Raw genomic sequence first — 16,900 nt, 5'->3', positions numbered from 1 at the left:
CTGAATAAGAAAGTAAAATATATTTTCATCATTCCCCAATTCATCATATTCTTTTAAATTTCATGTTTACATGTATGGGCGTGTTGTAGATTTTAAAATGTGCATCATAAAAGTTGTATACGAAATTTTGAAGGTTTATAGGGGATAATATTAATTATGCAACAACTGATGTTACAGAATAAAGGGTGGTCTATAATAATCAAGTTTTATAAATTCAAGCCTAGAACTTCTGTAAGGAAAATACCATATTTTTAAAATCAATATTGTGGTTCAATTTCTTTTGCCAGTGACATGGAAACTGTTGTATTTATTTCCTGACATGAGGGGTAAAGGGATGTCTCCAATTCCCATGCGTAGCTATCCCCGTTCTTATTTCTCTGTGATGGTCTCCTGAGAGATGTAATAGTGAGAGTGTGGTTCTGCCCTTAGTCACCAATGACTGTTTCCTTAGCAAATATATTAATCTCTTTTTTATATCTCAATTTTTGTCACCCATAAAATATCATTCAAATATTAGGTTTCTGTAAAATATAGCAATTTTTCACTTATTGTTATAGCCTGTCAATATGATATTTTAACACCAGCAGGTTAAATACATTGATTTTAAATTAGTTCAAAAACCAAAGCCATTTGCTCTCTAAATTTACTGTATCCTGTGTCAAATTTATCTGTTAATAGTAACCTCTATTGAAAGTAGGTTAAAGAATAGCATGGCCACATACGCCTGATTCTTGAATGTGCTGAAACCCAAGTTCTTTGTTTTTATTGGAATTCATTGCTGCTATCACTGAAACAAATCTCGTAGAGGATTTCCAAGGTTTTTATTGGTAGTGATTTTTTTTTTGTCTTTAGCTTCAACAGTAATAAATTTAGATATCATATTTTATTGCCAAGAGAAAATATGTTATCCCTTATGATAGACAGAAAAATTTGGCTTGTTTCAAAGCAAATGGTGAATTCTTGCATGCAGTGTTGCTGAACTGCTTTGTGGATTTTTGTAGGATCACTGTTTTGGAATTGATCATGATCAGATTACATATTACGTACGATAATTCTGGCGCCTTTTACTCTATTTGATATGCCCTTTCTGGAAGAGTATCTAATTCATTTCTTACAGAACTTTTTTTTTTTTTTTGTAATAAGGAAAAAAGAATAACCATAGAAGTGAGAAAAAGGGCCCCTCATTCTCTTGGATTTCAAGATTGATTGGATTTTTCCTGAGAACACACGGTCTGGGGCCAAGTGACTGAGAGTATCTCCCTTTCCCTTTCCTTAGTGCTCTCTTCTCTCTTCTATCCCCTACAGCCTAGGGCCCAGATGTTCAGAAAATATTCACAGATGATCACTCGAAATTATCATTCTCAAGTCAGAAGCTCTTCTAAGATTGTGGAGAATAGAGCTGCGTCCAGTTGCTGAAATGAAACAGCATAAGTGAAATGAAATTCAGTTCTATTGTTCTAATAGACATATGTTTCATGATATCTGGATTCATACATAGTGAAGAAAAGAGCCACAGGGGGTGATTAATCTAGAGTAATACATAAGCTCTTTTACAAAATTAATAATAATATAGAAAATTTTGGAAAAATACAGAAAACTGTGAAGAGGAAATATAATAACCCCCAAATCTCGCTTAGGGTAAGTTTGGAAAAGTAGTTTAATTTAGTATACCATAGTGGTTAAGAGCAAGCACTCCAGAGCCAACTGAAATATGGATTCTGGCTCTACTAACAACTTCATGACCTTGGGCACGATAGTCACTCAAACCTGTCTGTGTTTCCATTCCCCTTATGTAACATGGACAAAACAACAGCATTTACTTCTTAGGTTGTCTGCTTTGGAACTCTTTTTCCTAGGAAACTGCTGTTAGAACTTTCTAATCCCCCCCTCCTTTTTTTTTTTTTTTTTTTTTTTTTGGATGTTTCATGACTTATCTCTTGGAGTTCTACTAGATTTTAGCTTGCTTTAGTTAGTTGTAAGAGAATAATGGAAATTGAGTGAAAATGAAATTGAATGAAACTGAGGTATGCAGTAGTATTTTGAATTGTGTAGCATGTGTATATGTGTTTGTGTGCTGTTGTGTTGGGGGATGCTAAAGATGACTGTGCTGCAACATCTATGCTTTTTCCAAGTGGATTTTATGGAAATAGTAGCCCATAGTTGTGAATTTTCTTTAAAACTAAGGTAAAAATAAACGCCTAATCACTTATTTTATGGTGACAGCATGTGCAGCGTATGGGAAAGGTGGACCAGAAGTGCCTCAGTTGTGACAGCAGAGTAGTTTGAGAGGAAGTCATCAAACCTAACAGATAATTGCCTATAGGTTTTGAAGCCACTGAGGAAAATGAATTTTTGAAGGCTTTATTAAAGTGCAATTGAAGCTCTCTTTTTAAATGAAGAGAGACAATATCACGGGCTTGTCCTTGGCTCTCTGAGCACATTCAGAGATATTATCCATTAATATCCAACCCTATTCACGAATGCTTTTAGTTGCTTTTTGTTGTTTCTTTCTGATTTTCCTCCATAAAAATAGAAGTGTTGCTTTTGTACCTGTAGCACAATCTTTCTCACATAATGAAATAGAACTAAGAAAAGATTTGCTTGTATTTTTCCACTTAAGTTTGGCTTATTTTTCTTTGAAATATGGTCCTTTTCATATGAACACCTGAGTATTGGGAGTTGACTGATCTTTGATTTTTCCTGCTCCCTGTAATGCTTCCTCTCTGCCAGTTGCCATTTCAGGTAAGGAAATGCCGTGTACTAAATTCTTGTAGCTGGAAGAGCAAGGTAATTGCTTAGCCAGAACTTTGGGAACTATTGCTTGGCTTTCATAATTGTCATTTCTTGGCATGTGCCTTTTCTAAACACTTATAAGTACTTAGCTAGACCCTACGATGAACAGATCTTCAAGTCTTTTTAATGCTTTTTTTAAAAAATCAGAAGTGTATATATATATGTGCTTGTTGTTGTCCCATCATATACAAATAAACTTAAAAAATGAGAACTTCAGAAGCATTTCTGAAAAAATGGATGACTTTAGTCTTTGTTATTCCAATTATAGACAATGATATCCTTTTCTAATATGAACTCTAAAAAGAATGCCATGGGAAGACCACAGTATCAGGATGCCAATCTGGTTTATAGGGAGACCTTAATAGAAATTGTGTTTATGGTTAGAAGCAGCTGTGTTTCTGATCACTTGTTCAAAAGGGGAAGCACATAGGCAGGCTGGTGTATACCTCAGCCTACCTGCTACTGAGATTTGTTTGTGCTTGGAAGAGGAGAAGATAGGTATTAATAGGGTTTTTAAATTTATTTATTTGTTAATTTGTTTGGTAAGAAGTAAAACTGATGTGCTTGTCACTTTTAATTATATGCAGTTAGCTTATTTTTTGTGTTGATTTTTAGAATATCAGGCATTTGTGGAAAATTATGCAGTTAGGGTATCTAAATGGTTCTCACACTGACTTCTATAACTGTACCAAAGTCAGAATTTCATAATTCCTTTTGTAAGGGGTAGGGGGAAAATATGCTATCTTTATTCATTAAAATTTTAAAAGTGTACTACTTAGTCGATTCATAACTGGAAAAATATTATCCTAGCCTTTTAGAAAAAAAGCATTATTGGGCACCTGGGGGCTCACTCGTTTAAGCATCTGCCTTCTGCTCGGGTCATGATCCCAGGGTCCTGGGACTGAGTCTGCTCAGCGGAGAGCCTGCTTTTCCCTCTACCTCTGCCCCACCTTTCTCTGTCCCTCATGAATGAATAAATACAGTCTTTAAAAAAAAGAAAACAGTATTTGTCGATACTGATTTTGAAAACTCACATATAGTCTTCAAGAGTCCATTTATTTGTTTATTCAACAAATATTTATGAAATATTTACTCTGATGCCATACTTTGCACTGATACATCCGTGAACAAAGCAGCTATGGTCCCTGCCGCCGTGGGGTTTGTAGGCACCAAGACGGGAACAGCTAGACGTCCAGCATATGAACAACTGAACTGTAGTTGTGATAAGTTCAAGCAAGGACAAGAACACAGTGCTGTGTTAGTGTGTAATGGGAGGACCACAGTTTGTCAAGGTGACCAAGCATTGAAAATGAGTGATTCTTTCATTTATGTTTGAATTATAATATGATAGAATTCTAAAACTGGAAGAGGTCTTGAAAATCACCTAATCCAATACTTCATTCAGTCTTTGAATCTTTTTAAATATTCTTTTTAAATATTCTTTTTAAATATTCTTTTGATCATTTGTTTATTACTGGCTAACGAAAAATGACATTTTCATGTAGTTCAACCTAACACACTATTTATTAAATATGATGTTGGATCATGGTTACATAAGATGGATTAATTAAGACAACCCTACCCAATTCTCTGTACAGAGAAGAAATGGTGAAACCAAATCATTATAAACATAGCGATTGTTTGCAGACATAAAATGGCTTAAGTGGCCTGATATATCCAAAATGAACATACTGGATACTGAATTGAGTGCTCTAGTTGTGAGATCCAATATATCAGCTCAAATCTCCTTCATGGACATGAATTTGAGCCAGTGTCTAACTTGAGCGGAGGCTAAAGGGTGAAATATTTACTTACTCATGCTTCTCTAGCCTCTTGGAGAACTCGGTAGTGTTGTAGGAGATTAAGATTTTATTACTCTTCAGTCTCTACTTTAGAAGCTGCATTTCCCTTCCACAGTAGCATAACACATGGATGTGGTTTCATAGAAGGGGGAAATGACTCCCAACAGGCTTTCTCGGATTGGGACTCCACCCGGTCCAGGTAGGTCCTAATTGGGTAAATGATGAAATAACTACCTTCCCTTGGTGTATAATTCTTTTGCCTTCAATTAGTTACTTGAAACAATATAAGCCTGAGATGTATTCCTTTACGTTCTTGCTTCACCACGTGTGACATATACGGCGCTGGACTCTGGCATCAGAAAATACATGTGCTGTGCTCCCTGTCCTCAAGATACCCCAAAGTATTCCTAACTCGATACTTAGGAAAGGTTTGATAAGTTAAATATATTCTTTCATCCATCTCTCCATCTGTCTATCATTTACTAAGTATCTGCTGATGCCAGGCATCGTTCAAAACTCTGTGGATAAACTGAAAATAAGACAAAGCCTCCGCTCCACGCCCCACTTTGTTTCCCCACTGCCCCCACCCTCATCTACCTCACATTCTGATGGGGAAAAGGACATTAAACGCCACTAAGTGATATAATGTTAGGTAATGGTGAGGGCTCTGAAGAGAAAAAATAGTACAGGGTATAAAAATGAGTGCAGAGGTGAATGTGATCAACTCTGGTAGGAAATAAGGTAAAGAAAATAATTTTAAATCTGGGTTTTGAAGGAGAAATTAGAGTGGACCAGGTAACGAAGGGACTTCCAGACAAAAGCAGCAGCACCAAGGCTGGAAGGCATAAAACAGGGAATTAAAAATAGTAATGCATAAAAGATTGCAAAAAAAGATTTAGTGTAAAAATAAAATATGGTATATAAGCCTCTTTGAAGAGTTTTGAATAACAGAGCAACATCATATTTGGGTTTAAGAAAAACTCTTTCCTGTTGTTAACAGTGGTTCTCAGATTTAATCAGGTATCAGAACTCCAAATAGGTAACAGTGCTTTTTGCAGAGCACAGTAAACCATTGTTATAATTAACCTTCATATATATAACCTTCTGAAAATGTCATTTTTGATCTGAGTTTGGAACCATTCTAGACTTCTTTAAGGTTAATTAACAGTAACAGATTCTAACATTTTAAAATATATTTAAGAAGAAAAACTCACACTTGAGAAAATTGTATATGTGAACCTTTTCTGTCATTTGGGAAAAGATTGCTGTTACTCCGTTTTCTCATCAGAACAGTAGCGTAGCTCAGTAGCATAGTGTGAGACCTACAGCACTGCAGTGTATTCAGCAAATGGACAGTCACTTGTGTGGGAAGAACTAGGGAACCATTGTCTGTTACAGCAGGAAGCCCTTGCAGAAAGCCATTTCCAAGGACTCGCTTGCTGTTCTTGACCTAAAATCTCTGCCTTATAACTTAGACTCACTGTCCTTAGTTCTAACTCTTGGGTTGAATTATGAGAATCATGATCTATTTCTTAGAAATAACAAGTAAAATAACAAGTAAAAATAAAGTTCTAACTCTTGGGTTGAATTATGAGAATCGTGATCTATTTCTTAGAAATAACAAGTAAAAATAATTTCAGTGTGCTTTGCACAATTATAAGGTCGATTATAAATGACATTTAGTACTGATAAAGCTGTGTTACCTTTGGGGAGAAGAGCATAGTGGTTGTTGGTTATTGTTTCGTATAGAGCAAGGTGGGATCTGTGGTCTGAAAGTCCTCCTAGTCAGACCCATAGTTTGTTCCTTTCTGTACAAGTTTATTTTTTTTAAAATTTTATTTATTTATTTGACAGAGAGAGCTCACAAGTAGACAGAGAGAGAGGAGAGAAGCAGGCTACAGAGAGCCCAATGTGGGGCTTGATCCCAGGACCCTGGGATCATGACCTGAGCCAAAAGCAGAGGCTTCAACCCACTGAGCCACCCAGGTGCCCCTCTGTACAAGTTTTGTTTCTGCCTTTCTTTCTCTGTGTTTCTTACCTGAGTAGCATTAGGGTTTAAAGGAGTAGTTCTTTTGAAGTAGAAATAAGAAACCAAAAGTAAAGGCAGAGGAAAGTGCAATGTTAAAACATTAATGATTTTCAAGGAAGGTGAGACTAGATAATCAAAATCAAATCAGATGGTGTTTAAGGAGACTTTAAAGGGAGAAAAAAGGAAAAAAAGACTATACATATGTTCACACACACACACACACACACACACCTTATGTATATGTATATGTGCATATCTATGTGTATGTATGTATATCTAGATAGTGTGTGAGAGATAGATTACATATAAAATATATACATAAATATAGCTAGATAGAGTATATGTCTTCCCATGAGCTGTTTGTTAAATGGTAGATAAAAGCTTGATCTTATGTTCTTCTCTTGCCTGTCCTGTTCCTCTGTCTGGAGTGGCAGGTGGGATCTGCTCCGTGGTTCAAACTGAATTTTTTAATTGATCAATCGTGACATGCTACCTCAGCAACTGAGCCGCCGCATAATGTGCCCGGTCATCATACCAGTAATGAAGATTACGTCGTTAACTTGTCTTCCTTTCTTGGAATGTAAGGGGAGAACCCTGGAAATATGTCTGATTTCCCTAGAAATATGTCTGATTTTAAAGCAAGTTGAAATGATAACAGAACTGTGGTATTATCTATAATTTCATCATATCTAGTTGACGTAAGAATTAAGAACCAGTTTATAAAATTAATTTTTTTCTTTATTTTTAAAATGAAGTTCTAGCTTAAGTGCTGAATGAAGGATTTGGGGATGTAAAATTTTTCTTTTCCCAGTTTGAACTATCCTATTGTAATAAAGTGATCTATGGGGTGAATTTAATATATTAATAGGTATATTAGCAGATATATACTTCTTTAAAGACCACACTAGTTGTAAGATATTCACCTGATTTTTGTACTTCAAAAAGTTTATGTTTGATTCAGTATAATAACATTCAAAAATAATCTCTGAAATTTGTATTATTTTTCCTTTTTCTAAAATATGACAGATTTTGAAATACACTGCTTTTAAGGAAAAAAAGAAGTCTCCTCTTAAAATGCAGAGATGCACACATCCATCCTACTGCCTCTTGGGACAGAAAGAAATGAATTTTCTAGCTTGGTAAATCCATTGCTTCCCCTAAAGTAAGTTGCCTGCATCCAGTGCTGTGCTGGAGAGGCGCAGTGAGGAAGGAAGGGTGCCTATTGTTTAATGCTCTGTAGCAAAAGAACTGGGGAAAAGAAAAAAAGGCTTGAGTTGACTGGCGTTGGCTCTGGCTTTTCTGCATTCCAAACTGTCTGAGGCACAGAGCGAGAGCAAAAAAGAGAGAGCGTGAGCGCCAGCCAGAGCGAGCTCGGGCGAGGATGGTATACGAGTGTTTTGAGTTTCTGACTGGCATGCCGGAAGGATCATGTTAGCAACACCCAGAAACTTCGCAGAATGCAGACCCCAGGTAAGAGTTCCTCGAGTCTGTCTGAGTCTGAAATTACGTTTGTATATACTTAAAGGGAATGTGGAGGTTTATTTTTATTACACAACTACAGTGACTGCTAACCTTTGTGATTATTGGCTTTAAAGAAGTAGGTTTGTTTTTGTTCCTGTCAGTTCACAGGAATATTGTGTGGAAGCTCTCAGCATTCCAGTACAAAAATCCAGCCTAAGAAGGGCCAGATACATTAAAAGAGCAACGATCATAGCAAAATATTAACAATGCAGCATTTACTTGTTCTTTTAATAATTTGAAGTGGATTCTTATTCTGGATCTTCCCCAAAATTCTCTATGAAATATTACGATGACTGGGAATGGATACAGCTCATTTCTCTTTTAGGGAGACAAAATATATTGACCATCAATAAGAATTTAATACCCTTGCTTGAGTCTTAGAAGCACATAAATAAATCTGTGTCATTCGGAAAGTTCAACAGGTTGGATCTGTACACAACAGTACTGCATTCAGATGAGAACTTGGCCTGTTTTTTCTGCCCAAGGTAGACTTTTAATATCCTTTGCCAATAGATGACAAGTTAGGGACTTTAACCAATTAGCTCCTTGAAAATGAAATCTGAACGAGATTTTAGAGATCATCTATAGGCCAGTCTGTCCATTTTCAATGAGAACCTTGAGGACTAGGGGATCTAGGGCTTGCTCAAGATCACACAGAAACAGAATTAAAATGAGAATCTACATGTCCTCATTTTCAGTTTACTGTTGTTTTCATGGTACCAGATACTTTTAGGGTTTATGTTTTCTCTATACCATATCTGTTGGCCTCAAGTAGCATGAGTTATGACATAAATAGATCAAATGCATTATAAACCTAGATTAAGATCTTATGGGAAAGAGATACTGGTGACTGGATGTTATCAAATCTATATTAATACTGCACTCTTGATCAAAACCAAAAATATGTAACTAAGTATCAGAAAGAAAAAATGGCTTTCAATTAAGGAAAATGCCTATAGTTTGCATTCTGCTTTTATATAAACAATTACATAGCTGTGGCATATTCTGAATATTTGTATATGAAATTAAAATTCTTTCAAATTGACTTTAATTTCTCTTGAAGACTTTAGGACTTAGCAATCTTCTGTATACTTTTAGTCAGCTTTTCTCTAATTTTGTGATTTGTATCTATTTACGGGTAGCAAAAAATCATCCCATATTCAGTGCCTTCTCTGTGTTTATTTTTCAATGTGAGAGAACGTTTTAAAATTATCCATCCATTTGGACCACTTGCTTCCTTATCCAAGGTCCAGCTCTGTTTCTCCTCCATTCATAAGGGTCCTCTGTTACTCCCTCTCAAATTGTGTGAGAGAATAACTTCAGTGGAGGAGCTCAAGAGCCACCACAGACAGAGGACATCTGTCTTCATACATTTTCATTTAGTCCCTAAAAAAGGTTGCTGCCTTTTCCATTTTCGTGCAGACCATTGTGGGGTTGAGAGAGGCCACACTATTCTAGGGAGCTAAATAGTAGAGATAGCCACTGTCAAAAGAATCTGTCATGGCTCTTTACAGCTCCTGGGAACAAGTTAGCTCGATGTGGCTATAAGCACAGTGAAGGGACGTGGCCCTATTGTGTTAAAGCTTGACCTGCTCATTCCAGTTTTCGACAGAGCCTGTGTGGTGATTTACAAGTCTGTGTAGGATGAGCAGTAAGTTGTAAGGAATAGTTTCATTACTGCTCTTGGCTATCGGAAACCAAATTACAAAGTGCATTCTCCACCCAGCAGGAAACAAGAGACTGTTTGTCTTCGTGCAGAGTCCATGCACACTGTTTATAAGAGGACTTGATGACTGTGAGAATGAGGACATAATGCTCTTATCCAGTTAGCAGTATTCATGTTGTAATACACACAGCTTAGATCTTTCTCTTGTCTTTTATCCTTCATGGAGCATGTGAGGGACTGCCATGGTGTGTGTGTGTGTGTTTGTGTAATGTTATGTGTGTGTGTGTGATAGGTGGATAGACAGATAGATACTAGGATGGACATTTGGCTTGAGTGTATTTCTCTACATCAGAAACAGTCATTGGTCATTAATGTAGTGCTGATATATTACTAACTTAACTTGAAAGAAGCTATTTTATTAACCAAACTAACCCTTATGAAACTCACTACCATGCCTTAGAGAGAGAAAGTATTAGAAGGAAACACATATTACTTTTCCTCTCCAGAACACAGTTATAAGATTATGCAGGTTTATGCTGTGTTCAAGCAAAGCAATAATAAGCAATTGTGTGACTGAAGACAATATTTAAATGGGAATAGAAGGGGCGGAGTGAAATGAGTGGTATAAGAAAAGAAACTCTCATGTGGGTATGAAAGAATTCTCTTTGACCAGTGTTTTCTTGAGGCAGACCCCTTTTCTATCTTCTTGGTTTTTCCTTGATATTAATTTCTTTAAAATGTTTTTTTTTCATGAAATATATATACTCTCTCTCTCCTTAGACATACAGTTTTTATACTAAATTTTCAAAAAAGGTAAAGAGCTCTGTAATATAACAGTGGCATTTGTCTAATAAAAGGTTGGCTGTATAGTTGATTAAAACTTTTGTCTCTTTCAAAGGAGTTGCTATTTCTCCTTTTTTGCTTCAGTTTCTTTCTACCTCTTAGATATAATTTTGTGTTTTGTATCCCATTAAAACCGTAAGAATGAAATCTTTTCAAACAAAAGCAAAGATAAAACACAGACCAAGAGCAAGGGCTTGAGGCTGGACATCTAAAATGTTCTGAGTTGTCAAAGTAATTCTTTACTTGTAAAAGTTACCTGATTATTCACTCAGAACTCTGGGAATCCTTTTATGTGTACAAGATGGATGTATTTCCCCTTCTGCTTCATTCTTGACCTTCACTGGCCTCTAGTGAAAAAAAGTGTTACAGTCTGGCTTTGTTCTTTCTGTTCTCTTCTGTTCTTTCATGCTCTCTAATGGTTGTTCGTGTCGGTTCCTGTTTTTAGTTCCCTGTATACCAGGTTTTAGTAAAGGAGTAGGTGATTGTTGTGAAATAAATTTCAACAGCTTCTTATACTTGAGTTGCATAAACTTCCTTCAAATATCTAGTTCTTAGTGAAGAGAGGGGAAAAAATGATTATGTTCTGTTGTTTACTAGTGAACAATTATTTTTTAAAAAAATGAGTCATGGGGCACCTGGGTGGCTCAGTGGGTTAAGCCTCTGTCTTCGGCTCAGGTCATGATCTCAGGGTCCTGGGATTGAGCCCCGCATCGGGCTCTCTGCTCAGCAGGGAACCTGCTTCCCCCCACCCCCTGCCTCTCTGCCTACTTGTGGTCTCTGTCTGTCAAATAAATAAATAAAATCTTTTAAAAAAAGTCATGACTCAGCAATATGACTTCTTATAGTTGTCTTTTCTTTTTCTTCTTCTTCCTTTTCTTCTCCCTCCTCCTCCTCCCCTTCTTCTTCTTCTTCTCCTTCTTCTTCCTCTTCTTTTCCTCCTCCCCCGTCCCCCATCCTCCTCTTTCTTCTCCTTCCCCCCTTCTTTTTTTTTTTTTTTAAGTGCTTATTGGGATTCAGTCTACCAGATTCCACATTTAATTATGGGTATGATCTCAGCTTGTGTTTGGAAGCCTTAAGCATTGCCAGTGATAATACTTTCTTTGTACATACTTGACAAGTAGGAGAAACTTACTGAATCAGTCATTAAAATTCAGATGGTCTTTATCTTTTCTGGTGTCCTCCATGCCCCTACTCAGACTTTACCATTACAAAGTTAAACACTAAAGAAGGAGCCAGTGAGGAGTTCTTATCAATAATTTGAGTCTCTGGAGACTCCATATTTCTGTCATTCTCAGGTTTACAGTATTTGGGGAATAAATGAATTGCTGAAGCAGCGAGTTGGAAAGTTATTTATGTGCAGTGCTATTCTTTGAAGAAAAAGCTATCTGGTTCTGCTTGCTCTTTCTTATGTCAGGCTTTCCAGCGTAAGGAACTTAAGCTGCCAGGATCTAGCAAGTGTCATTCAAGGATCAGGTGTCACATAGGACAGCCAACCTGTTGGACAGGTTGCTAACTCTGGTGTCTTGCATCTAATTCCAAAGACTGTGGAGTGCCTTTGAAAAATTTTTTAACAGCACTGTTACATAGTTAATGATTTACAGACAATACCTTAGTTAATATGAAGACTAGAAAAACTGGATATTCTTCTACTTTTTAATATTCTGGTTTGAAACTTTTTTGTTAAATTATACTTCAAATGGGTGGTATATAGTTGATTTGATTTCTCATCTGTTGGGTCAGATAGGAGAAAATAAGATGTTTGGGTCTCTACTTAAATAATTCCTTTTTCCAGAAACGCATACAATATAAAATAATTTATCCTCCCCCTCTTTTTAAGAAAAGGAATGATGTGTCAAAGTGAGTACAAGAAGAGCCAGAAAAAAACAATAAGACTGCGTGAATATATAGAAAGATATGGGTTTGTTCAGTCAGAGAACAGGACAAGATACGATAAGTCTCTTAACAGGGAATGATAATCATTGCTTGTATACCAAGAGCTTGTTTTAAAGAGCTCATTTCTTAGAGTTAGCCCAGTATGATTATACAATATTTCTTATTAGCATTTTCTCAAAGTTTGAGAAATAATCATCAAAGAAAAGGTAATAGATTGTTTTCTGCGTGTGGTTAGAGGAATAGCATCACATAGTACTTGGTCTGATATTTTTTTTTAAGATTTTATTTATATATTTGAGAGAGAGAGAGAGCATGAGAGGGGAGAAGGTGAGAGGGAGAAGCAGACTCTCTATGAAGCTGGGAGCCCGATGCGGAACTCTATCCTGGGACTCCAGGATCATGACCTGAGCCAAACAGTCGCTTAACCATCTGAGCCACCCAGGTACCCGAGTTGGTTTGATTTTTGTGAGTCACCATTACACAGCTGAAATTTAAGAAGATATTTAATGAATTAAAGTCTTTATTTTATCTTCTGTGGAATTTGCTTACATATACCATAAGATTTTCCTTGAAGCATTTTTTCTCCACTTGAATGAAGTTCAGTGAAATAGCACAGTAGTTTCCTGAAACAATAAATGTCACTCTATTTCACCAGTACCATTATTTTGATTGTAAATATTTACATAGTTATATTTTATTTATAGTTATATATTGCTAAAATTTTGAAATACATTTTTAGTAATTTTATTTTTATTCATTTCCTTCCCTTACAAATGCAGCACTCAGTATTTAAATTTATTGATGATCAACCTTTAAAGGTAAATTTTCAAAAAGTAGGTTTTTTTTTTTGTTTGGACTTGGTGTCAACCATTTTTATTAACAAAACTAAAAACATGGTGTCAAACATGACATGCTGTCATAACAGGAATGAAAACAAATTTCCTTTAGAAACACTTTTTAGCCAATACAAAACCAAAATGTGCTATGCAAAGGGAATTTATTGTAAAGAGAAAAGCAGCAGCCTAATGGACCTAGATTTGTTTGTCCCTTGTGCCTCAGTAGAACTGTTTAGGTAAACCCATGCTGACAGGACTTTATTTCAGGTTTTGTTTTGTTTTGTTTTGTTTTTTGTGGGTGGGGTAGGGTGGGTGTTCTGTTTTTTTATTTTTTTAAAGATGTTATTTGTTTATTTTTTACTTTGGAGAGAGAGAGTACAAGTAGGGGGAGGGGCAAAAGAAGAGAGAGGGAGGAATCCTAAGCAGACTCCACACCTAGTGCAGACCCCGACATGGGGCTCAGTTTCACAACCCTTAAGATCATGACCTGAGCTGAAATCAAGAGTTGGACACTTAACTGACTGAGCCACCCAGGTGCCCCAATTTTGTTTTTAAATGGAAAGGTATTTAAAATCGGAGCCCAGCGGTACCTGGGTGGCTTGATCAGTTAAGTGACTGCCTTCGGCTCAGGTCATGATCTCAGGGTCCTGGGATAGAGCCCCATGTCAGGCTCCCTGCTCAGCAAGAGTCTGCTTCTCCCTCTCCCTCTGCCTGCCACTCTGCCTACTTATGCTCTCCCCCTCTCTCTCTGTGTCAAATAAATAAATAAAATCTTAAAAAAAAAAAAAAAATCAGAACCCAGGCCTTTTTCTGGTCCTTTTAAAGGAAAACCCAACCAATTATTTATTAGTTGTTGTTTTATTTTCAGAAACATATGTTGCTGTGAGCAAACTGCAAAATGTATTTGACAATGAAATTTTAATTAGCAAAAAATAGTGAACTTCAAGGGTATGACTATTTTATTGCTACATAGTACAGTAATTTATGACAGTTTCCTACTAGGTTTCTTCCAGTGTCAGAAATTATAAACCCATTTTCATTTTGTTTAGTTCTTGAATTAAATATTTAAAGATAGACTTTTTATTTCTCTTTTCTCCTGTCAAGCCCAGGTTACAGGAGAATAGAAACTGTTTTGAGGTTCTTCAGGTTTAATCCAGGTGTTGCTTATGTTATATTTTTCTCTGGCAATCTGAAAAGAGAAAATTTTATTTTATTATTTTTTTATTTGAGTATAGTTGACATACAATATTTTAGTTTCAGGTATACAACATAGTGATTCAACTTCTCTGTGTGTGATACTATGCTCACCACAGTGTAACTACCGTCTGTCAACCTAGAACAGTATCATTGACTATATTCCCTATACTGTATCTTTTATTTCTGTGACTTATTCATTCCAAACTGGAAGCCTGCATCTCCCACTCTCCTTCACCCATTTTTCCCATACTCTCTTCTCCCCTCAGCTCTGGTAACCATCAGTTTGTTCCCTGTATTTATAGTCTGATTCTGCTTTTCATTTGCTTATTCATTTGTTTTGTTTGAAAAGAGAAATTTTAAAATTTTATTATCCATTCATTATATATAACAAACTCCTACACATCAATGAGAAAAAAGTAAGACTTGAATTCCCATTTTACAAAAAAAAACCGAACCAGGTGGCCATTCAGAATACAGAAAGGTACTCAGTTATTTTAGTTATCAGGGAAACACAAATTTAAACCAAAATGGGATTCCATCGCCTCAGAGTATCTAAAATAAGGAAAATAGAAAATATGAAATGTTGAAAAGAATCTAGAACAAAAGGAATTTTTATATATTGCCGATTATAAGTATTAATTTTATAACTATTTTGGAGCACTATTTGACAATATCTAATTATGCCAAACAATGCTTCATGACCCAGCAATTCCAGACTTATTTATGTGCCAACAGAATGCGTAAATAGGCTCACCAAAAAACCTGTACAAAAAGGTTCATAATAGCCCCATTTGAAACAGCTAAAAAATCAGAAACTACCCATATGTTCATCAGCAGTAGAATGAATAGAATTGTTTGCTTATGCAATGGAACTCTCTAGAGCATTGTCAGAGAACAAACTACTGCTTCATGCAACAGAATAAATCTCACAAATATATGTTGAGCCTGAAAAGTTAGTCTCAAAAGAATATATACACTGTGTGGTTCCATTTATATATAGTTGAAACTCATCAGAGGTGATAGAAGTCAGGATGGTGATTATCTGTATGGCGTAAGGACTAGAAAAGGGTATATATAAAGGAGGTATTTGGTTGCTGACAATGTTCTGTTCTGTTTTGTCCCATTTTGTTTAACCCCAATGCTTGTTATTGGGATGAGTTACATTTGAGAAAATTTATTAATCTGTATTCTCATTATTTATACACTTTTCTGAGTGAATCTTATACTTTAGCAAAACGTTTGGGAAGAGATATTGCTGTAATTTCTCCATCTTGATTTTTAAAAATCCAAAAAACAAAACCTTCAAACTAAGCAAACTTCTAAGATGTTGATATTCTTTGAAAGTCCTTTTTGTTTATATAGGGGATGAGGAATGATACTGTGTTCATTTTCATATTGAAAGTCGTCTGTGTGTACAGTAAAGGACTTTACATTTTGGGTCATTTAAAGGATTGGATGGTGAAGGTATCTGAGAGACCAGACTTGCATGTACATCTTCAAAATGAAATTGCACTATGTAAATCGTAGGTTGTTTTTTTTTTTTTTTGCAAGCTCTGAGTGTATAATATAAAACACTAATTTTCATATGTCATGCCTCAATTAAAAAATATTTTATAATAAGGAAGGGGGAGGATAGTAGAGTAGGAGGATCTTGAGCTCACTTCCTCCCATGGACACATCAAGGCTACAACTACATATAAAGTAACTCACTCTGAAAATGACCTGAAAACTAGCAGAACAGCTCTTCCACAGCTATAGAATAAAGAAGAGCCATGTTGGGAATAGTAGGAGGAGAGGAAACACAGTCAAATCCCTGGCACAGTGACCCACAAGCTGAGGGGATATCCCAGGCATAGAATATCCTCCCTGGAAAGTGAGGGGATCAAGCCCCATATTGAACACCCCCAACCCTGAGAATCTGCACCAAGAAGATGAGCTCCCACAGTGTTTGCCTTTGAATATTAGTGGAGTTTAACTCCGGAAGAGGCAGAGGGCTCTAGGAAACTGAGACTCCACTCTTAAAGGGCCAGCACATTATATCACCTGGTTCAAGACCCAACACAGAGGTGGCAGTTGGAAAAATCACCTGGGTTATACATGAAGGTTTACTGACGAATTTTAGGACATGTGCTGGAGGTAAGGGATCAATCGGAACTTTCTCCAGGAATAGAAATGCTGCTTGGGCACCATTTTTCTTGCTCCCTGTTATCCTGGCTGGATGCTGGCAGGAGTCAGTTCTGACACTCTTCTACTTTGCTAGCATCACTCACCCCGCTCTGGCATTCCCCTATGTACCTGCCCCACCTAACCTGCCTGCCCT

At 36.4% G+C, this 16,900-nt stretch overlaps 1 protein-coding gene across 7 annotated transcripts in view; it reads left to right on the top strand.

The window, feature by feature from the left end:
- RASAL2 (RAS protein activator like 2) overlaps positions 1 to 16,900 on the top strand; it is a 373,545-nt gene that overhangs the window by 202,313 nt on the left and 154,332 nt on the right. The window contains exon 1 of one of the 7 annotated variants that reach the window (XM_059145578.1): positions 7,850 to 8,094. The exons of the other annotated variants lie outside the window; for them this stretch is intronic. Within the exon in view, the coding sequence (XP_059001561.1) occupies positions 8,082 to 8,094 (13 nt within the window). The 5' untranslated portion in view covers positions 7,850 to 8,081. Of the gene's footprint in view, positions 1 to 7,849; positions 8,095 to 16,900 lie in introns of those variants that run through there. 7 annotated transcript variants of the gene reach the window in all.

The sequence above is a fragment of the Mustela lutreola genome, chromosome 14, assembly GCF_030435805.1.
Source record: "Mustela lutreola isolate mMusLut2 chromosome 14, mMusLut2.pri, whole genome shotgun sequence".
Taxonomy (NCBI): Eukaryota; Metazoa; Chordata; class Mammalia; order Carnivora; family Mustelidae; genus Mustela; species Mustela lutreola.
The sequence above is the reverse complement of the archived record's forward strand: the minus strand, read 5'-3'. Positions and strand labels throughout refer to the sequence as shown.